Here is a 23,935-nt window from a genome sequence, read left to right as displayed (position 1 = left end):
AACTCCTTAGTGACACTGCAAAAGAAAAGGCTGAATTGACTTTTCAACCACATTTTTTCTCTGCTGTTCTCAGTCTTTTTTCTTCATTAAAAATAATTGTTTCCAACTCTCCTGTCAGTTTTGCTGGAGGACACATCAGTGGATTCATGACTGAATGAGGCCAGGGACAATGCAGAGAACAAAACTTGTGTCTGAAAGTCTTGGATGACTAAAGATTGTTGTCAGATGATGATATTGAGGTAATAATAGCAAGATAAGAGGACAGAGAAACTGAGCAGAACACCTCAAGGGATTACATATGTAGATGTATATTAGAGTAACTGGAGTTATGCTGAATGTTCGTAACAACCTGCCGATCAGACCTTGTTTATCTTGTTTAAACTTTAAACAAAGTTTATCCCATGCTTTTCCTCTGTCTAAAAAATTGCAACACGAGCATCAGTTTGAACTGACCCAAAATGCAGTATTTCCTACTTTAAATTTTATTACAGTCACAGAATAAAAACAAAACAAAACAACCATGTATGTGCAGAGCTAGCTAAGGTATAAGAGGACCCCTGTGGAATATTGTTAATGAGAAAAGATATGCATATACTGACATCGGTGTCAACATCTGTAGACATTAGTTTCCCTTTATAGTGAATTATGTTGAGAAAGAACATACTCTGTTTACACGTCCTGTATCCACAGAGACCTGTAACTACTTCTCTATAGGTGTATGTCACTCAGTAGGCTTTATTCAGTGCAATACAGTAAAGGGAATTGTTCACCTATGTACCCCCAGAAGACACACTGTTTCTGCCGATGGGAAGGCACCTCACAAGTACAGGAATATCAGTCATCTGTCCTACAATGCCATAATAATCAACATAGTTGCTCATTCCATGGTTTTCTCCTGAATCAAATAGCAACATACACATCTCAGCCAAACTTTTTTGAACTCTTACCCACAGCCCTGTTTCTTGCCTGTTACTGGACTCCGGTTATGATCTTTGCACTGACTGTTCTCCTGACTAACTCATTTCAGGGCTCCAAAGAGTGCGCCAGCTGGGGAAAAACACAAGATACTTCAGACGAAGACTGCATGAAATGGGCTTCATCATTTATGGCAATGATGATTCTCCTGTTGTCCCCTTACTCCTTTATATGCCTGGTAAGATAGGGTAAGTACTGAAAAAAAACCTGTTGGCAAAACAAACACTATTTAAGTGCATAGTTTGTTTGGTATACACTGTGAAAAATGTAGTTATGCGTGGTAGATGCTTCACAAGAGAAACATAGACTGTTAGGTGAATTCATCATTTAGTTATGTTCTATTTTCAGTTTGGCCCTAGACTTAATTTTGAGATGTTCCAGCATTCACAATTTTTACAATTTCTCTTATCCTTTTTTAACTTGGAATTTAACTCTGGAATAATACTTTGGATACCATTTTGAATTTGGATTTTTTTTTTTTAATTGTAATCATTAAAATAGATGCATTGCCTTTGATGTGTGAATCGTTTTGGATGGATGTTCTTTTTCCCCATCTGATCTTTGAACCATTTTTGCACGTTTTACCGTACAGTACCTATCAAGCAGCACTTGTGCACTGGCTTGAACATGCAGATCAGAAGTCAGTAGTAGCATAATGTAAGGGTTGAGCTGTAGGGAGTATTTGCAAGTAGCTTAGGGTGTCTGTGTGCTCTTGGTCTAGTACATACCACACCAAATGTTCCTAAACTGGCAGAGTAACTCTGAGAGCGGAGAAACCATCACACAGGTTGTTTAAATCCTGTTGATACACAGGAACCCAGCTCTCATACCTTCCAGAAGCCCAACTTCTTCCGTGCTTAGGGACTGTGAATGCCCACACATTTTGATTTACACTCAAAACCTTTCACTGACATAAATGAATCATGTCTGTTCTACAGTTCTCTCTCTGCCATCATACTTCTAGTATTTGACACCCACTTGGTTTCATGAGCTGTTAAGCAGCAAAGAATCTCAGTCCTACTGGTAAAATTTTGGCTCTTATTGAATTCAATGGGAATATTACCATCCACTTCAATTGAAGACAGGATTTTACCCATTGTTTTATTATACTTGAATGTTTTCTCTCTGTGGTCAGTTTATTGGAGATAATTTACTTTTGCTTTCTTTCTTCTTCTTCTCTCCTTAGGGCTTTTGCAAGACGCATGTTAGAAAAAAATATCGGGGTGGTTGTGGTCGGGTTTCCAGCTACTCCTATCACAGAATCCAGGGCTCGGTTTTGTGTGTCAGCTGCACATACACGGGAGATGTTAGACACGGTAAGCACAGCAGATGTCCTGCTGAAATTAACTTCAGATGCAAAGGAGGTTGGGAGAAGCTGTGTGTCTGTTATTTTGAATCTCAATAATTCATTTTTACATTTGTTTTTCTGACCTTGTCACTTGATCTTTAAAGGCATTTTAGCCTTATATATTTTATTTTTTAAATGAAATTAGGGGACAGTTAACTTGTTATGTTCTTCTATTTCTAATAGTGACCAAATCTGTCATCACTAATAAAGACCTACATGAAAAGCACAGAAAGACACAAGTTAAATGCTAGATCAAAACTATCAGAGTAGAAAACCTGAAATGATATGGAAATAATTGAGAGTCAAGTTTTCCATACCCTTATTTTCATTTTGTATTTCCAGGTGTTTCTTGAATTGCAGAAGTGTATGGGACAACAGTATTTGGAACTGTTTGATCCTAATGAAGTTTAATTGGTGCTGTCTGGCCTGTCTTAGTTCTGTATCTTTCTCTGATATCAGAAATATTGTTAAGAGTATGTTGAGACTTCTGTCGTAAACCTCCATTCCAGCGCAGTCAGAAATGTATTTAAAATGAAATTTTCCATCTCCCTTTCTTGCTGAAGGTGTTTTTGGCCTGGCTTGATATATGTTCTTCCATTCTCAGAATAAGCCAACTTAGAGGCATGAAACACAGAGGCTTAACAGTAAATTTCAGACTTTATTTTTCCTCTCTTTGCACAATGGTCAGAGCAAAAAACCTGTGAATATGGAAAACACTTGGGTAAAAGATGCCACTCCTTCATGCAGACAAGCACCAGTGCCTGCAGAGAGCCCCTGGTTCCCCATTTGCTTCCTGAGATTCATGTGGAGCTTGAAGCCAGAGCCCTGCCCGGCTGACCAGCTCCCACACCAGTGTAGATCCCTCTCAAACAACATTGAAAAATCTGCCTTGCATGTGTGCAGTGTAAAATTCCTGCTGCTCTTAAAGGTGCAGTAATTATTAATAAGGTATAATACCATAAAGATAATACTGAGTAGAACAGGGCATAGCTACATAGCTTTTGCTGTTTGACTGTGTAGGCTTTGGCTTATGTAACTAGTAATAGGCAATGACGTTGATCTGAAGATTAATCTCTTGAGGTTGCTGCTTTGATTTTCTTCCTCTCCCCCACCCCCAAATGTCAAGCCCATTCATTTTTGGGCCGTCATTGCATGTTCACTTCCTGCTACCTGCACATTGCTGCTTCCTAGTGCCGGTGAAGGTCTGAAACACTTCCCAGCCACCTTTCTTGAAGATGCTGTATTTTTGCCTTCGAAAGTGGGATCATTGCCCTAGTACTTGTGGCATTCTTTAAATGTCCTTACAATATGGGGGAATGGAAATGCCCTGAGTTTAATTACTTGCAGATGGAAAGTTTTTTGGACAAACGCTTTGTGAATATGCCTAAACCCAGGGTAACAACAGGTAACAAGCACAATGAAAACTTTTCCCGTTGGCAAAATTTGTTTTGAATCTCAGCCTGGAACTAAAAAGAGGAAAGATCCATGAAAGGGCAAGCTCCCAAGAATAACTTCCTTAATGACCTTGAAGCTATCTCTCTGCATAAACCATTACTAAATTACTCCTTTTTGTTCTTGAGCTCATTTTAGTGGCTTAACAGAAACAGGCTCAAAATCAAAATTGCTGTTTTCTTCTTTGATGCCAAAAGGTTGACTGCTCTTGAATGTGGATCAGATGCTGCAGAACACTGATCTGCTTCTCTATGGTGCAGAGTTCCCTGGGTACTTTTTGAATCTACTGGGAGCTGGGGACACAGCTCAGCAAATTGTATTACAATATTAATGCATTATTAATTATGCCTGTGATATTAATACAAGAAGATAATAGAATGCACTAAAAATATCTTAAACTCTTCAGACTATGATGTCTCTGATCAGCACTGTGAGCTGAGTCCCATCTAAGAAAATGCAGTGACAACTCCAGTCTTCAGGATCTATAGGGAAATATTGAAGTATTGCCTTACACATTCCTTTTGCATAAGCAAAGAAAACTTCATCTGGATTATTATCTCCCTGTGCTTTTAGAAAAAGGTCATTTTTTTTCATTTGTGCTCAATTGATGTACTTACTAATAAACCATATCTACTGAAGGAGTAAATTCTGTTCTCATAGATGCTATTGTACATCTGTGACAGCATTGACGTTCGCTATAGGAGAATGAAAGCAAAATTTGCCCATTTGCCCTTTAGAATTTCTTTAATTGATGCTTTTATAGTCTTCTTGCTCTGCTGTAACCTAAAGGCTACTAGAACTTCATTTCTTTTCCAAGAGAACTGACTCACTATAATGGTCTTGCAGGTTTTGAATGCCCTGGATGAATTGGGTGATTTTCTACATCTGAAATATTCCCGGTATTCCAAGTCATCTCATCCCGAACTGTATGAAGAAACTAGGCTTGAACTTGAAGATTAAGTTTTCCACCCATGAAGAGAACATTATGATGCTATGAAAGGGGGGAAAACCCGAAAACTAAAAAATACGAATGCATTTCTTCCCTTTTAAGGACAATTTTTGTTTCTCAGTTAATTGAAAGGAGGGGAAGCTCGGGTGTTGCATTTTATTGTATCAAATTCCTGTATTCAAGAGACTGAAATATTGATACACATTGCCTCCCCAGGGGATCTGTCTTCTTACGGTATTTTTGATGCAGAGTGAATGCATCCATTGATCGAGTTGCTAACGTACAGCTTTTCTTACGGCCCCTTTTTATGAAGAGGCTTCAGATAGTCTTAATTGTGACTGAAATAATAAAGTTTAAAAACGGAATGGATTCCAGTGTAATATGGTAATATAGCTGAGCATCATCAGCGAGATTGACTTTTATCTGTTAAAGAGCATAAATCAAGACATCGGTGTGGACTACTACAGTGGAATGAGCAGAAAGTAACCTGTTTGACTAAGTTGCCCTATCACGCATTTCTCTAAGGACAGAAAATGTTAGAAAAAAGCTAATGCTGGGAACAAGAAAAGTAGCCTGATCAGATTGTGTATTTCTGACAGCAGATTATGGGAAAGGGAAAACGCCTCCTCCCCTCCACAGACCCTTTCTCAACCATTTAAATACACTATAAGCTTTGTAATGTACAAAAATTTGGGCTTAGATGTAAACAGAAATGCTTTTCTGCTAACACATTTGACCCACAGCCTATCACATCTTATCACAACATAAGTTCTTCAGCACTCTTGCTGCCTTTTCGTGTAGCAGTAGTAAATAATTTTAATAACCATTTAACTTTCCCGTAAAAACCTTGATCAAAACAGTCAGATACTTGCAGTTCACAAACTGCAGATGACATTTATGGGCCCAGTCCTAAGTTTCTTGAACTACTTACGGGCTTAATAAATTCACTAACAAGTACATAATGCTGAAGCTGTTAGTTATACAGAATGTGAAGTTCAAGGTACCACAAGCAGTTCTGCCACCTGTTAAATTGAAAACTCTGCCATTTCTAAATGTGCTAAAGTCAACCACTTAATAATGTTTCTTGAAATACTCTTGTCTGGTTTATGCATGTCAGGGGTTATTCTAGACTTCTAGTTGCAGACTTTTTTGAGTGGTTTGTTTTTCAAATAACCGATTATGTCATCTGGGCAGGAAGATGTCCTTGTCCCCTTTGCCACTGCCCGAGTGACAAATGCTCAAAGATACTTGAAGGAATTGTTACAGCCAGTAGTTTCCCTGTAATGCCTGCAGCAGCATTATCAGGCTTATACGGGCTGAGCTGCTTGAAGGAGATTGGAGGCTTTTTCCCTTCTTTTTCAGCTTTGAAAAGCGGTTCTGCAGCTTTAAGAATGAACTCCAAACCGTTCCACGCTATCAAATGTCATTGTAAACACATCAGATGAGAGATGTTTAGCTTTCTGTTGCACAGATGTACCACACTTTCATGTTCTCTTGAAAGCTGTGGTGTAAACTTAACCCACAGCTGCAATATTAGATTTAAGAACAGAACAATTAAATTGCGGAGTACCAATTACACTATATTACTCCCTGCTTGTTAAAGCAGCTTTCAGGATATAACAAGGCTGATAGGTTATGAGGGCCCATTTTTTGCTGGATTTTTGTTGTTGTTGTTGTGCAAGTTAATAAAAATCCAGTGGTGCTATAACTTTAAGAATTGATTACAACACATTCCGTAATATCAAGTGTCGGCTTTAGGAAACATATATCAAGGGCTGGGGGAGGACTAAATGGTGTCATATGATTCTTCACTTTGGTAGACAGACTTGAAAAACATTGCAGAGGTTCAAGGGAGCTGTGTTTAAGAGCAAACTCACTGTATAAATATTAAAATACTCAAGCATGGGACAAGGAGAAATTAGGAAATGTGAACTTTGTCTTTGAGTAACCTGGCAATTTGTGATGTACAACTTTGTTACATGCAGGGTGAGTGCACTTACTGTGAAGGAGATGGGTTGAGAAATTTCTGCAACCTGTTCCTTGAGGAAAAGTACTGAATTTGATATATTGCGTTTTGATCTCTATTGCCGAACATCTGTGGCCAGATCCTCAGTTGACTTCTGACCTTCCATCTTGGGGTGTACAGCCATAGTTTATACTTCAGCAAACATTATTACACGTGCTGTTGCAGGCAACATGCTATTTCCCTCAAAGAGAGGCCTGAGATTGATTAAACTACAGAATGATCACTTTTTGTCCCCCTATAGGGGAATGTTTTCTGTCTAAATCTGAATTCTTCCTGCCCTCAGAACATTACTTTCTCTCATATTAAGGAGACAGGACAGCTATTTTTCAGAGACTGTCAGTTGATTTATTATATGCTCTCTTCTGATTTCTTCCATCCCTTACACATTAGCGAAAGTACAGGCTGCCTGTCCCTGGGCTTGGGGAACAGTTAGGGAGAAATCCCTGCTCCACTGGTGCAATAATAAAACTCCTAGGAACTTCAGACTTTTAGATTTTTCCCCATGAGACTCGGTTATGGTCTGGCACTGGCTTTTCCACCAGCATAATTTCAGTGGAGTTTTTTCAGATTTCCATCAATTTTAATAGATTTAGAGTTGATCAGCACTTGGAGACTCTATTTTAGCTAGTTTAAGAAAAAAACTTTTTGGAGTACTTATTAGGGATTAGCACATCTAGCAAAAGGATCACATACTTCCTAGAATTTACTCCATCTTCAGGCATGCATGTTCTTGGGAGATATAGTTCTCTATAATTGTTTTAGAAGGTTTTGAAGAACTGCCTTCAGTAAATAAATATGGCTCAAGTTATCATATTTTAATCCAGTGGAAATGTAAGTGTGAATATGCTAACTTTTTGTTGGCAAGCTGCAATTCCAGCATCTTGTTATCTTACATAAAATCTTGATTGACCTCCAGGCTATGGGAAGACTCAAGAGTTGTCTGTCTGATGGAGTATCTGAATTGTTTGCCCTTTCCTATACCTTTATCCCACCTCATCTTTTAGAAAGCCTTCATTCCCCGAGCTTATCGAGCTTGTCAAGGTGGTTCCTCCAACCACTTCTCCTGCCTCTTTATATTGTTCTTTCTGTTCTGCTACTGTCTGTCCTCTGGGTCTAGGGGAAAGTACACTGGCAGCTGCAGAGGACCTGAAGTATAATAGCTGCTTTTTAAGCATTGCCTCATTCTGCCTGCTTTTCCTGGTATCCTCATCAGCTCCTGCAGACTTTAATCTTTCCTTTTCAAATAAAAGTTTCCTACTGATGGTGCTAAGTTTCTAAGCTGAACTGAATATGAACTGCCCAAGCTGTTGAACCAAGAATGGGCTCAATCTGTCACTCGTGCAAGTGTAGATCAGGTTAAATCTTGCTTTGAAGTCAATACTCTTGGTTTAAAACTAGTGCAACCATGAGAGCAACCTGACAGTGTGAGGTGAGCTGCCTTCATTTATTTCAGAAGGGTTTGAATGCTGATATCTCTGGACTATTTCACAGCCACTGCTTTTCACAGGGGACCAAGATATGGAAGTGGATTTATTTAAGGTAGGTTTTCAATTTTCTTTTTTTTCTTTTTTTTCAAAATGTGTTTGGTTGAAGGTGCATTTCCTTGTCCTGCTGAGACAGAGAACAAAATAACGATGTAAGAAAAACAATCTACAATAAAGGTGTTTATGTACTTTCTAGCCTGCTTAGAAATCCAACAGATATTCTCTAATATATGATCTGCTTTTTATTTGTGCATAAAGTTTAATTGTTCTTCATATTAAAACACAGATCAGGAACAAATTTTAAAGAAACCACACTACCAGTTGAGAAGTGGCAGATGTCAGTCCAATATTGGCAGCTGAACATTTGAGCCTCCAGTTGCCTTCAAGAAAGGTATCTAAGTGTTTCCCTCATTTCCTCACATACCCAGTGTTGTTTGTGCTCTCTGCAGACCAGTCACAAGATAACAAGAATCTCACTCTATTCCCATAGTGAGACAGAGCTTCAGACCTGTCAGGATGGTCCCAAAACCACCACCCAAGTGACCACACAAAATAATAATTCACCACCATCAGAACAGAAGTCTGAGGTCTGAATCAGACTGGTTGCTCAGCAGTTACCGAAGAGGTGAGTGTGTGTCTTTCCACATACGTAGTATGTCACTGACAAGTGACATAAGGGAGCAATGATAAATCCGTTATCACATGCTGATCAAAGGAAAAGGGTAATGTAGAGGCAGAGGATCTGGAGAGTTGTGGTAGACCTGGAGATTTAGACTAGATCCAGTTGTGTGCAAAGAAATTTTTTGTGCAAGTGTTACCGTAGTTGTTAAATCTTTTTAACCAGCTGGGTGGAAAACTTGTTTTTTAATATCAAAATAGTGACCGTGAAGCAGGCAGAGAGAGATACTGAAGCCCATGTGTTACTCCAGTTTGTTTATGAAGAGAACACAGGGTAGATACGGTGCCATAGCAGATGGCCCTGATACTTGGTACTCTATTACGTTTCATAGATCCTTTCTGGAGAGTCACTTCTGCCAGATTCTGTGCCAAGGCCAACAAGTATTAACTGTTACCAGTATACCTGAGTTCAACAGCTTGTGCTGCAAGGATAACCAGGTTTGCAGTAATGCTTGAGCCACTGTGTACAGAGAATAGTGCTGATGCTGAAAATTGTTCAGAGATCGTTCCTAATGACAACTGTGCGCAGCATCGCTGATGATTGTGATGCCCTCATTGGGCATCACTGCTGGGATGTCACCGCTGGGAGTGGCTGTGGTATGGTGACAACTGCCTGTGCTGCTCTGCCAGGTGTAACTGATGTGGCTCCAGGACAGGCATGACAATCTGTCCTCTTCTTTGCAGATACAGAAGGACATGGCCCATAGGTCACTCCAGCAGATGAGTTTCTTTCTGGCAAATCAGCTCAACCAGAAGATGTAGCCATGAAAGCAGGACACTGTAGAAAGTCTAGAAAATCGGTTCGCACAAGTAAGTCAAGTACTTGCAGTAACAGAGAAATTTTGATATGTGTGAAATGGAGTAACGGTGCCAGATGGGATGGGCGAAACTTGCTTTTCTATCATCTCCATTGAAATTGTCTCAAAGAATTTGCTGTGAACGTGAGTTGACTCTAGTATCCTGTGAATGGGCCAAGTTATATGTATCCTCCAGTTCCTGGAGCATAGAACTGATCTCTCATGCCATGTCCAGAGAAGGGCAACGAAGCTGATGCAGGGTCTGGAGCACAGGTCTGATGGGGAGTGGCTGAGGGAACTGGGGGGGTTTAGTCTGGAGAAGTGGAGGCTGAGGGGAGACCTCATCGCCCTCTACAACTACCTGAAAGGAGGGTGCAGAGAACTGGGGATGAGTCTCTTGAACCAAGGAACAAGCGATAGGACAAGAGGGAATGGCCTCAAGCTGCACGAGGGCAGGGTTAGACTGGCTATTAGGAAGCATTTCTTTCCAGAAGGGGTTGTTGGGCATTGGAATGGGCTGCCCAGGGCAGGGGGGGAGTCCCCATCCCTGGAGGGGTTTAAGAGTCGGGCTGACCCAGCGCTGAGGGATCTGGTGGAGTTGGGAACGGTCAGTGTGAGGTTAATGGTTGGACTAGATGCTCTTCAAGGTCTTTTCCAACCGCGATGATTCTGTGATTCTGTGAAGTATAAAGTACCATCATGTCTGTTGCCTTTCTCTTCGGTAGCTCCATTTCCACTCCCAGCACAGCAAGCAGCAGGTCTATCTTACCAATTCAGAGCACAGCATAAAGCGGACAGCTAAGCTTTTTGGGGTCCAGTATGACCCTATATGGTCCGTGGCACTGCAGTGAGTAAATGTTTTTTGGCATAGGCTGGCTTTTGCTGTGCTGCAGATAGCCTCTTGTCTGAAGCGGTTTCCTCATCTGTTGACCTCTCCAGCAGCTGTTCTGGAATAGCACAGAAGTGATGAAATCAGTGGGGACATTTCAAAAGCATAGCTTCCCCTATGTGTTTCCTGGAGCTTGCTCTGACACAAGTATCCCGTGTGTGTCCTACTCTCCCCTTGTTGTTACCACACAAACCTCGTGATGACTTGGCTCTCTGCACTGCACAGAAACCGGTTTGTGCATTGCTGGGGATCCTACTTTCATGTGGGAGCTGCTTTTCAAAAAACCCTAACACCAAGGATGCAGCTACTCTCAGCCAGAGTGGTCAGAAGAGGCATGATATTTTTCATAGTTCCTGGACCACCTATTTACACTTTTGGCATTTCCCAGTGTGCAGAACATCCTGATACAAACTCTCTGACTCTCACTGCATACTCTAATACCCATATTTTTTAAATTGCTCAGCAAACCACTGTAACCTATGGACCAGAGCCCTAAACTGGATGCAAGACACCCAGTTCTGATCTGTCTCTGCTCTGCTAAGTAATTGCAGATGAGACACATTAGTGTTCCTTGCCTCATTTTTATCCCTCTGTAAAACTGTGATAGCGGTCCTGATTTATTTGTAAAGCACTGAATTGAACTGATGAGAAGAGCTACAAAAGAGCTAAGTGTTGTTATAATCTGAGTGATCTTTTAATTTCTACATCTCAGAACTTCTCCATTAATCCTGTAAAAGTCACGAGTACTCTGTTTACCAGACCTAGTGTATGAGACAGTACAGTGATGAAGACTAATTATAAATCATAGAAAAAATTTCTGGAAAACAGATTCTTTTAACATTTCCATTCTGTGCAGGCTTTGTTAGTGTCTTATTACAATGATGCCAGTTGGATTAGGAAGCATTTTAAAATGTGATTTTATCTTTTCAAAGATTTGTAGCCAAGTCTTTCCAGTTTGTTAAAATGTAATTAGTGTCCGCTTGTTAATATGATGTTCATTGATTTTTAAAGTACACAGACTTCAAAGCTAAAAATAAATAAATAAAAAGAGAGATAATTCAAACCAGAGTGGAACAGCTCGGACAGTTTTACTCTTTTGCCAGGATCCCAAAACTGTTGTGTTCAAACAATGCCACAGTTTGAGTGGAAATGTGAAGATTAAATCCAAACCCGGCGTGTCAGCTTTTTTGCAAACGACTATCCAGGATTTCAATAAAACATCCAACCACAACAGATCATGTTGCAGGGATTTTTATTGCTTAACAGCTTGTGATAGTCTCCTGTTTCTCTAACATGTATTATAAACCAATGCACCTAGCACCTAGTAAGTATCAGTGGAATTTTGGTACCTAATTCTGTTAGGCTCTTTTGAAGAATAATTTGAAATGGACAGAAGAGGAAAGGGTTCACAAAGATGATGGATGGTTTCAGAACTTCCCAGTTGCACAGCAGTGCGGTGTGGCACATGATGGAAGGTACATAAGTATGAAACATAACTTGACCACAGTCATGGAGAAAACGATGCAAGAGCTAAAGAGGCAAGTGGAGGTAACTTGAAATTCAGACAGGAATTCAAACGTGGGATTGAGGAATATTCTGAGGAGACAGCAGAAGCAACACGAGAGCACAATGACTTCTGAAGAAGGCGGCTCAGAGAACAAAAGGGTGGGAAGGGATATCCATGGGAGAACCCTACCCAAGTGCAAGAGAGAGGGTGAAATTTGCTAGTGCAGGAGATGTGAAGAGGAGCAACAAATTTGTTCAACTGGAGAAGGAAAACAATTCAGAGGCAAAGAAGAAAGGAAGGGAAACTACCCCCCAAAGACAAAATGACAAGACAGTGGAGACAGCCAGGATTGAGACTCCACAGGGGACAATGAAGGGGGAAAGAAAAGACAAGACGGATTTTCAGGCAAGCAGGAGAGAAGAGGAGATCCCACCACACCAGTATGACATGGGTGTCCATGACAGCAGACAGGTCCCTTGCTTGTTTAGAACAAGGGAGGAACAACGTGAAGCCAAAAAGCAGAGAGATGCCTTGTTCTTCCCTAACTAGGAATGTTAGATGTGAACCAGTGGCAAAGAAAATAAGGAAAGCTGATGGAAACAAGGATTGTCTTCTATTCAGGATAAATGATGCTGTGGAAACAGGTCAAGAACAACTCCAACAGAGAGAGGTCAATGCTTTAAGATACAGATGCTCTGGTAGTTTTTCCACAGAACTCTTCCAGTCCCAATGGAAAATGATATGGTAATACAAAGTGATATATTTTGTCAGAAATAGCTCTGTGAAATAAATTTGGGCATGTTTGATCACTGAGAGACAAACAGCTAAAACAGATTCTTCTCTGAGGGTGGTTTCCATTTGACCACTTGTGATACTGGCCTTCCAGGACTAGAATTGGCAACAGTGAGTAAAGCCAGCTTTCAAGTATAAAATAGGGAGAAACGGACACAAGAGCCCTGTCTGATTTTTTTTCATGCTGGGTTTTAACAGATGGAAAAAGAAATAATCTTGGTCGTGAATATAGCAAGGGACAATGGACCTCAAAAGAATAAAGGCACACTGACAGCAAATTATTCATTCTGTGCTGGTCCCAATATACGATGATATTTTTTTTCTAAAGGTTTTGAAATTGCCATTCACGCTATAATTGCAGATTTACTGTGTGATGCCATCCATAGTGAGCACAGAAGGAGGTCAGCTGTATGATAACATCTAAGCTTTGATTTCTGTATTGTATACAATATAAGTGTTCTGGTCTCTTTCTTTCCTTTGAAAATCAAGGGGCCACCTAAGTTTTAAAACGGCTTCATAGTCATGCCAGACAGTACTGACAGGAGATGTAGTCAGTGAAAACACTTTACTAAGTGGTTAAAAAGAAAGTGGAAAAGGATGGAGAGAAATCACTGAGTTCAGTATTGCCCAGTTGCGTTAGAAACTGCTGTTTGAACAATCTCCCGATCTGAGTCTTGTCAAGTCATCACATGAGGCTGCAGACATGTCTTGATTTAAGCCATTTCAGTAGTAAGCCTTCATTACCTTGGTTCACTTTGACTTAACCAAGAGTATAGATAAAAGCATCTCTGTAGACAGACAGTAGATAGAAGATTGTAAATAGAAGCAAAGTTTAGGCGATGGTAACTTTCAGAACAGGGATGATGCTGATGACCACGAGGGAGCAGCAACTGCTTTCTTTGATACTTCTGAAGCCATCAGGGATGTTGTCCATGGATTTGTCCATGGGTGCAGCACACTGAATGCATTTAAGTCATCTGCATAAGATTAAATCACCAGCAGCCAAAATAACAGTCAGTGAAGAGTGGAGAGCTCAGAAGTTTTGAATGTGGAGTCAGGATCTTGTCTAAGTCAAATTTTGTTTTAAAAATCATCTTAGGGATTTGCATCTCAGTGGCATCACTGGAGGGAGTCTTGGGGAAGAGGAGTTGGTAGGGAGAATGCTCTCGACCTGACTGGTTAAGTAATCCTCTCAATCTAAGAAATAAACTCAGATCCTATGGGTACAGGACAAGTGGCAAAGAAAAGCAATGCTGTGGTAAGAAAGCAGGGGTGGAAAGTGAGGACTGTGATGAAACGTCAACCTGAGAGAAATAGGGCAAAGATAATGAAAGCAAATCATAATGGGGCTGTTAGCCATAAAAAGGGAAGCAAAGAATTGAGTCTTGATGTAGTGAAGTTGGGAAATTTACTGCATATGGCAGCGGCAAAAAAAGTCAAAGATTTGGCTATGAATGTGCCCTGAGGTGCCCAACATGATGGCAGAGGTGTGATGCAGCATTGGCTGGGCTGCCCCTGAAATAGAACCTGCAGCTCTGAGATGTACAGAACAAATGAATGAGAAATAAAGAAAAACAAAAGACAATGTTCAATGTTGGAAAGACCTAAAATAATTAAGGGAAGAGGAGATAGCATGGATCCAAACACCCTAAAAATCACTGATACAGGGGAACCGAAGACCTATAAGGGTGATCAAGAGCTTACTTAGGCAACACACAATGAAAACTTGCCCATGGAAGAGAAGTTGTAAGGTGGGTCACAATCCGTCAGCAAAGGATTAGATAACGCACTCAAGGGAACAACACAGGGATAAAGTGATGCTAGGTGTAGGGGATTGGATTTGGGGACCCACAAGGCCCTGTCCAGCTTAATCATCTACGATTCCATGGAGACAGCAATGAAAGACCTGCATTGTTTCCCTGAGAACTAATTTCGTTAGGTATGGGCTTAGGTCACGTATTACAAATAGGTCTCTTTTATGTAGGATTCTAGTTTGGAGTTTGCAGTGATTGATGGATTCATTAAAACGTCATCACTGAAATGGACAAGAATTTTCTGTTTAAAAATAAATAAATGACGACAGAAACAGCAAAAGATCCTTCTGCTTTTCTTGTTGATTCTCCCTGCAGCTTAATATGGTTCAGGAGACTGCTTGGTGGGAGAGAGAGGAGACAGGATAAGAAAGGATTAGCAAGGGATATCAGCATTTCATTTAGATCTTTGGCTACCTGGTTGCTCTTAAATTCTACCTCCCAGTATCTTTCTCTTTATTTTTCTGAACGTCACATAAGCATCATTCTGGTGCCGAATAATATTTATACTGTGATTTCCCATTTGGTCTGGACAAAGCACTTGGCCAGATTCTCAGGTAGTTATAACTGAGCTTTATTGTACAGATGTAAGCAGAGTTGCACTTGAAGATCCAGTCCACTGGATTGATGCTTGTACAGCTGTGCTGTCTTTTTAAAGCCAAATTAGTCGGTATAGAAGGATTTTCTCCACAGAATTTGGCTGTCATCCTTGTGACAGTATGTTGTATTTTCAAGCAGATCCCATGGGCCAAATTAATTGTAGTATTCTACTGATGTCAGTCATGTTACCCCAAGTGTGAATTTGGCCCCATTGTTCTAAGGCTAATAGAGATTTTTTTTAATGAAAGTGGATCATAAAATATTCTCAGATTTTCATCTGGTTTTGCTTATAGTAATTATCCTTTCCTGGAGCTGAGTAGTAAAGAAAATATTCATATTCTCCAGTGTCTGGTATAAATTGCAGTGCTTGTTTGCTGCAGTCCAGGACACAAGCTACAGACAGAAATTGATGCACTGGCCCATGTGTGTATGGACAGAGTTAGCCACTTTCTCCACATGAGAAGCAGCACAGCAAAGGCTTTTAAAGTTCTCTAGTATCAGTGCTATACCAATGAAACACATTGATTTTCAGTGGCTTTTTATATTTCAGAAGGAAACTCTTCTGGCAACAAATGCATCAAGGGAACATTGATTTCCACCCTTTGTTATTAATGGAGACAAAAGACATGTTCTTTTTAACAGGTTTCCATTTTTTTGAAATAGTATCTGTAAGGCTTGCAGAACTAATACTGCAAGAGGGAGCCAGCATATTTTTGCTGACAGCTTGCACCCAGTTAGGTCAGAGGAGATGTGGGATGTGATTACAGTAAAATTAGCTGAACCAGGCAGTTATTACAGGTGGTTTCTGCTCCTCATCTGAATAACACACCTGAGGGAAAGCACGGTTGGGACTCCACTGCTATCATTTTGGAGAGAGAGGCTGGCTATCTCCGCCTGGGCACTGGTGCATTGCACTCACTGTGTATCACAGCCAGTGCTCCCCAATTTCTGTTGAGTGAATCTTTGCAGAAATGTCAAGAACCAGAGAGGTCTGGTTGAACTATTGTGTCACTGTTCAGCGCAATCTTTCCATTACAAATCTGAGGAGCATCAATGAAAAAGCTTAAGTGGATACAGGACATGTTCTGAAACACCATATAAGGAGTAGAAGGAACTTTACAGGGCATACACTTATTTAAAGCAAACCTTAAGGTGCAAAGTCTATAGCTGGAGCTCTCCATCCCTCTCTAAGCCACTGGAACTCCTCACATACTCTTGTTGACCAAACCTTTTGGTCAATTTTATATTGCCATGGAATAGTCACCAAACAGGAGTTCTCTTGGTTTACAAAAAGGCATCACACAGTTGAAGACTTTGACCTCCCTAATAAACGTTTAAAGAAATAGGTGTGAAAGTGAAGGATGTGGAGCTGGTACTGCCTCTCAAGCTTAGGAATCTGTCTTTGCAGGTGCATTTGAGGCTTCATCTGGGGAAACCAACCTTCAGAGTCCACAAGAGCTGAAAGAAACCATGGTGCAGAATGAGTTCTTTCTATCTGAGCTCAGTGGCCACTACCCTAATGCACTCCAGCAGGGTATCTGGCCCTCTGGATGTTTAGTGAAGAATAAAGACTGGTTCTACCTCTGTGGTGTTGAGAGTGGGAGTTATTCTTGAAAGAGAAATGCTGATATTGGATCAGCCCTAAAAGTAGTGGTGAAAACTATTCTGTTATTATGCAATTTTCTTTCTGTTGTGAGTAGGGGTGGAACAAAATGCACAGAGATTGACCCTGTGCCCATGTAAACAGTGTATCTGTGAAAACCATACTTCTTGATGAAAGGAAAATAATGTCCTAAGCAAACAGATATGATGTACCCTAACAAAACAGGCAAGAGGGATCTCTAACTCTGGCTATGACTTTTTTATTCACAAGAATGAGGGAAAGCAACTGAATCTATGTTTTCTGGAAATCTGTGGGGAGTCTCTTAAAGACAGATCATTAACCAAAGAGGTGTCTCTTGCTGGGTTTCTTCTAATTTGATATCAATGGTTTAAGTACCCTTTTTCCTCCAGAGTTAATGATCTGATTTCAGGTTTTAGTGTCAAAGACAGAATTTTCAGTAGAATAAATTTCTCTCTGGTGTATATAGGAGAAATGTCAACTGGACATAGTTGCATGTACTTCAGGGCACACTTCATGCTGTGCCTCAGAGCCGTATCTACTGACTACTGCTCCTTGGCGTCTAGAAACTCCCTTTCTTTGCCATCTGTTTATCTGTCAGGCCTTCAGAGAGCACCCTGTGATTTCTGTGCAACTCTACTGTCCTATTAGAATGGCACAGCCTTAATATACAGAAATGTGGAGGAGACAATTCATTTACTGTGGTAGGGAAATGCCAAAGACCATCTGTCTCTGAGCCTTTAAAATTAGGTTGAGAAAAAAATTAGAAAAACATGTCTGCTGTCAAGGACTGTCTCCTAGTGATGTCTCCATGCAGTGATGTTCTCCTGAAGGATGAATAGTTGTCTCCATTTTTAACAGGTGAGGTGATGTCCTGTTACCCTTAAAAATGGTTGAAGCTGGAGCAAAGCTTTCCTAGTGAAACTCGAAACCAGGTAGAACTGCCTACTTTAGGAGGTCTAATAAAATCCTGCAATTCAGGCCAGTTGTGCTGCCATTTGCAAGCTGGGGCGCAGGCTAGAGTGAATGCAGGAAATTACTGTAAGAGGTGGAAACCAGGCAGTGCTTGGTGATGCTGCATCATGCTGCTGCTGGAGTCGGCGCATCTCAGTAATTTGACATTGGAGATTTTAGATGGACATAAATTGCAGAAATTAAATGTAGTGCTAAGGGAGCTGAATACATCAGAATCAAAACCAGGACAGGTTAACTAATCCATAGAAACAAATATTATCCATTTCCATACTGATCTGGTTGAAAACAAGTGTAAAAATATTGCTTCCAAGCCTCAAGGCCAAGATTTTTTTTCTCTTGCTTATAGCAGTCTGTACTTTATATCAACATCTCTTGTGGACACCCTTACTTCATAAGGTACCAGGGAAATTCCAGAGAGCTAGAAGTGAACAAATGTTTCATTATTTTAGAAGGATGAAGGAGGTGACCCCCTTTTCCCAGCCTCCCCAAGTAAATATAGGCCAGTTAACCTGATGACAGTTCTGAGACAGCTGCAAGAAAATCAGATGCACAAAATAGTCAACACCTAGTTAAAGAGATGGTGACATAAATGACACCAGTCAGAGGAGTTTTATAATAAAAATGATGGTACAATATAGTTTTAAAATGTCTCTACCTAAAGTGTAGCACATATTAAATGAGTAAACTGATCTAAAAGAAGGGTATCAAGAGGGTATTTGTATCAAGGCTCTGCAATGATTTGTTCTTGCCCCCAGGCTATTCATTATTGTTATCAAGGATTTGAAAGAAAAAAAAATAAATTAGCTGTTGGAAAAGTTGCAGATATGCCATAGTGGTAAATAAACAAGACGGGTCCAGTCTGTGAGGCAAACTGCAACACTTGGTAAACTAGACTCCCCTGAACATGTGTTTTAAAACAGCAAAATGCAAGGTCATACATTTGAGAACAACAACTACAGATGACAGTTTACATCCTGGAAGCAGTGACTGTGAAAGCCTTGGCCCAGATACAGGCTGTGGGCTTTGTCAATAGATACAGGCAGACAGATTAAATCCAATCCCAGCCATTCTAAAATCTGTTTGTTAAATCTATATAATCAGTCATTCTCATTAGCCAGACTAGTTCTCAGCCACTGTGCAGACTTCAGTGAAATTTTGCTTGCTTGGGAAAATTTTTCCCCATTTTTCCATTAGTTGGAAAAAGGCAGAAAGTACCTGATCTTGAACTTGAAATTTAGTTGGTTCTTCTCCATCTGAAATGCCTTATTATCTGCAGTGAATATCCTGCATTTGTGAACATTGACAGTTATCACACCAATTACCTGACAAGGAGTCCAGTTGTAGGGCAGCTCTGCCAATTATGAGTGAAGAAACGAGGCCCTGTGGAAATCTGAGAGTTCAAAACATCGCTGAAGATCTGTTGGATAAATGGTGATGTTGGATTGGAAAGATCACTCTTGCATTCTTGAAGCTCATAAACCCTTCAAGACTGAGCAGTTCAGCTTGTTCTTCCTTTTACATAAGAAAGAATTTGTCAGGTATTCAAATGGGAAGAAATGCCAGGATTAACGTTATCTGTGCAAAGTAAAGTAATTTTCCTTGTGAGTGGGGATTATAGCTTCTCATTGCATGACTGCTGTTGATTTTTCCACGGGTCCCCTACCTTACTGATTTGCCATTTGCATTATTTTTAACACAGGCTCCTAAGTTCTACGTGACTTCTGAAAATGCAACATGAGCTGTAAATCACTGGGGTGCTCTTGGAGAACATCAACCCATTGAGTCATCACTGAGCAGGCAAGCTGCCAAAAATGAGCATCAGGTGGGGATATACCACTGGTAGGGAGCCAGAAGGGATTTCCTTATCCTCTTGGATTTCCCACCCTCCTCCATATAACACCAAGGAGGTATTTCAAAGTCTGAGTAGGATGGAGTGGGGAGAGAGAGGACTAGCAGTGATGGTAAACAGAGCTTCTTGAATGTGCCGCAGGGTGGGAATAGGCCACGTTACAATGATGGATGGTGGGAGGTTTGGTCTTCAGTCCATAAGCAGAGGGCTCAGCAGAAGCAGCCTAGCTGCTACGGTGCACTGTTAGGCCATTTCTATGGAGGTGCTTACTTGTGGCCTGCGGGCACAAACTTTGGTACAATTATTGGAAAAACTGTATTGTAAAGCTCCACAAAGAGGTAGCACACACGTACACACTTGTCCGTGTTCATCTGACTAGGAACGCTCCAAGATCATGTAATCTGGACATTTGTCTGATTGATGGTAAAGTGGTCACTCCCTGCCTCACTCCCTGCAGGGCTGCAGTCTTTGCATTATTCACTGGAAGTGGCATATTTTCCTCTCTGGAAAAGGCTTGTGGCTGGTGATTTACACCCTTTGCCAGACCACCCTAGTTAAAGATTCATGCCTTTCCAACACTGCTGAATAGCATCCCTTTTCTGTGCTTTTTGGTGAAGCTGGACTCCCTCTGTAAACCTAATGCTCCACATTCCTGCTGCACCCTTCCTTGCTTTCCGTGAGCTACAGCCTGTCCTTCCTGCTGGCCTGATTAGCACCAGCTAGCTCAAACCTGAATAACAGCACAGCATTTTTACTGAAAGGACCTCAAAGATCAACCAACCTCTCATAGCTCCTATGTATTGCAGTAAAGTAAAAACTGAGGTACAAGCTGGCAGAGCAGTATTAGTTAAAAAGCTCAGCACCAGAGCACAGTGCTTATATTTTGTGATGGTGACACATCCTTTCTTTTTTTTTTTTTTTTTGTTTTGTTTTTTTCTGTTTTGGACTTTTTGGATGAACTGTAATGTTAGCTGTTCTCTCAGAAGGTGGCATGTCACAAAGCCTAACTGCTCTTGCCTCTTCATGGTTCTTCAAATTGCAACTTTCTAGAAGATCTGAGCTATCCTCTTCTAAGCAATGTCCTAGCACAAGAAGTGATGGGGGCTTTTTTAATCAAAATGCCTCATGGTGCTCATTTTCTCAAACAAGTGGATTTGTCTTTCTAACGAAGTATGGCTGTGAGAGCCCTCCCTGTACAGGCCTTTTTAGTTTTGCTGTCTTCCAAGCTGCTTTGCCCTGCTACAACTCTTATGTTGCAAAGGCAGGAAGGCTCCTGGATTTCCTGTCTTTACCCGATGAACATCACTTAGCATCCAGCCAGAAGACTTGGTCAGGATGAAAACAATATTGAATTTTGCAGGTCTCATTTATTTAAGAGAGTAAAACGTCTTTCTTTTCAAAGTGCTTCTCTTTAGCTTTCATTTCCTGTGCACAGAGTAGCTTTGTCTTGAGTACAATAATTAAGTTGTTGACCTTCCTTAGAGGTCAAACATAGCTTCCCTCTAGAGAAAGATAAAAACAAGCAATAATAGATACTTTGACTAGTCTTAAGATACTTGGTCTGCATAGCTGTGATGTTGCTGTAATTTCTGCTGGATATTTTTCCCCGAGATAATTCAGGATGACATGCTGTTGATCCATTTATTTTGGTAAGTACACAGTATTTACTATAGTTGTCTTTTCCCCATACTTTATGAGAAAGAAAATTATTCCGTTGTAACTACATCAAAGAGCATGAGGTAGGATGCGTACGCTCTAATGAGAATGTTCCATGTGATTTTAACATGGCATTTTACTCTTTTTAATGATTTTTTTTCCTCTAATCTCCTGAGAAATTTTTTTTCAAGATCAAAGATAGTGGAGAAGCCCAGACATCTTCATGCATTATACAAGCCAAATTGCCATTCTTTTTATATTGCTCTCTTTTTTGTGTGTAAACATTTAAATTCTCCTCCTTTTAAAATGACCTGTTTCTGACTGTAATGTTTATTTAATTCTTGTTTACTTGTTTTTAAATATGACTGCTAATTGATATTAGTGTTCCTGATAGATCCATGTTCCACATAGTATATGAGATGATACCAGCAATTCAGTTCCTGGTGGCTGTGCCTGTGTGAGTAAGCAAGGCACCTGGATCATCTGATTAGTCTCAATAAGTATTAGCAGTGCGTTTGACTTCTTTTATATAGAAATTTGAGATCTTGTCCATGGCATGGAAATAGGGGTGGCACATTATCCTTTGCAAACTGGGCAAGAAATAGAAATCTTCACAGGTGGAAGAAAACCATTAATTCCAGCGATTTGGGGCTTTATTGTTGATTTGTGCAAATGGCAGTAGATGCTGGGTTTGTACAACATGCAGGAGGAAGGAAAAGCAAATGTAGGCATACCATCCCCCATACTGGAATAGGCTGGGCCAGCCTTAATACTTCTGAATTACTAAACCTTCTATTCTAAACCCTCATATTCCCTATACCCTTCTTATTCCCTCCAGAAACTTTCTCCAGGCCTTTAGAGTTCCTTTTTCTGGTGCAGACAGTAAAATGACGTCTGAAAGTGCAAGTATGTATGTAGCCATAAAAAAGCCCAAATGTACATGTACTCTTGGAAGCAAGAGAACTAACTCATATCACAGCTGAGACCATGCGCTCGCTCCATCTCTTGCTGTTGTGGCACTTCATAGCTATTAATACATGAGCAATCCCCTCCTTGTTCACCAAAACCCTTAAGTTCATCCTACTGTCCCATCATGGTGAATTAAAGTTAAATATGCCTTAATGAAAGGGGGGCTAAGTGGAAAAAGTCAGGCCTTTTTGTTCAGAAGCAAAAGAGCAATGCTGGTATCTAATTTTGGACCCCTGGGAAATGTCTTGATGCTGAAGTGGTCAGCACCATGTAAAAACTTAGCAAGAGACTGGTATTCTCCACTGCCAGCAGTCATTCAGACTTGTGTGGGCACCCCTCAAAACCCCTAAGTAGAAGCTATGGTTGCAGTTCTTTCAGCCATTTTAGGACTTTGTAGGTAAATGTGGTCCAGCGGCAGCAAAAGGCAGTTCTGTTTTTAATAAAGATTAAAAAATATTTTTGAATGACCCTCCTTGTTCCTTACTATTATACGGTATTAAAATATAAGAGCGCAGCCAAGGAGAATAGAAAACAAAGAGAAAAGCCTTTAAAAAAAATTCCACAATTTTATATCCTTTCCCTACTAACCCACCACAGAATTCAAGGGTGGGGGATTCGAGGGCTGAAAGAATCTTCATATGGTGCCAAAAATTCCCCACAGATCTCTCTGGTCCCTCCGCGTTTGGCTATTTAAAGCAAACACATTGTGTTTTAGATGCTAGTTTAGATCCATTTTCCATATGAGGAGGTGGGATGTAATTAATTAGCTGTTCTTTTGATTTCTAAGTATGACATGTACATTTCATAAGGGCATGTACTTTTGACAGAGGCTAGAAAAAGGAAATAAAGTACAAGTTGCACCACTTAAGTCTTCTGGGTACAAATGATGGATCAGCAGGGGATTATCGTGTATTTTATTGCTACCAATGCTGATTGAGTCATATGAGTGTTAATACAAACCTAGAAAAAAAAAAAAGTCTGGATGAAATCACAGTAAGAGAGTTTAAAGTATTTATTTTAGTCATAATTGCACTGTTTTTACATAACGTCTTTGATCTGTAGGTTGAAAAGAGGCAAAGCCAGTAGTCCACAGAAGTAACCAAAGATAAACTTCTCTGTAGAGTTTAAGAAAAGCAAGTCCGTAGTCAGAGATACACACATGGACATATACAGCAGGGAGGTGAAACCCAGACTCCAGCATGCCAAAAAATACAATTCATTGCCATTTCAGTTAATTAAGTCCCTGTTCTGGATTTCATAGTGACTGCATTTATTTTAACCTTTATGTGGATCATCTACTAGAGGAAATGCAATGTAACGAAGCAGTGATATAAAAATGAGGGAAAAACCTTTACACCTCCCATCCAGCACAGCAACAACAACAGAAAAACCTCACAAACTGGAAGGGCCAGCTAAGTCCTCCGGGCCCTTCATCAGCACACAGGTCTAGCTGCCCTCACTCCATGGCTCTGGTAGCCACCGATGGTCTTGGAGACCCCTCAGAGGGTCCCCTCCAGACTGGAAGCCGAATTTGTCATCTCAACAGCAATTTGGTGC

At 40.5% G+C, this 23,935-nt stretch overlaps 1 protein-coding gene across 1 annotated transcript in view; it reads left to right on the top strand.

Annotated features, from left to right (window-relative positions):
* SPTLC3 (serine palmitoyltransferase long chain base subunit 3) overlaps positions 1-4,757 on the top strand; it is a 99,128-nt gene extending 94,371 nt beyond the window's left edge. The window contains exons 12-14 of the mRNA XM_074864913.1: positions 1,028-1,163; positions 2,162-2,291; positions 4,622-4,757. Of these exons, the coding sequence (XP_074721014.1) occupies positions 1,028-1,163; positions 2,162-2,291; positions 4,622-4,735 (380 nt within the window). The 3' untranslated portion in view covers positions 4,736-4,757. The remainder of the gene's footprint in view (positions 1-1,027; positions 1,164-2,161; positions 2,292-4,621) is intronic.
* Positions 4,758-23,935: the final 19,178 nt, after the last annotated feature.

Source organism: Strix uralensis, chromosome 3 (assembly GCF_047716275.1).
Source record: "Strix uralensis isolate ZFMK-TIS-50842 chromosome 3, bStrUra1, whole genome shotgun sequence".
In the NCBI taxonomy this organism is placed as follows: domain Eukaryota; kingdom Metazoa; phylum Chordata; class Aves; order Strigiformes; family Strigidae; genus Strix; species Strix uralensis.
The sequence above is the reverse complement of the archived record's forward strand: the minus strand, read 5'-3'. Positions and strand labels throughout refer to the sequence as shown.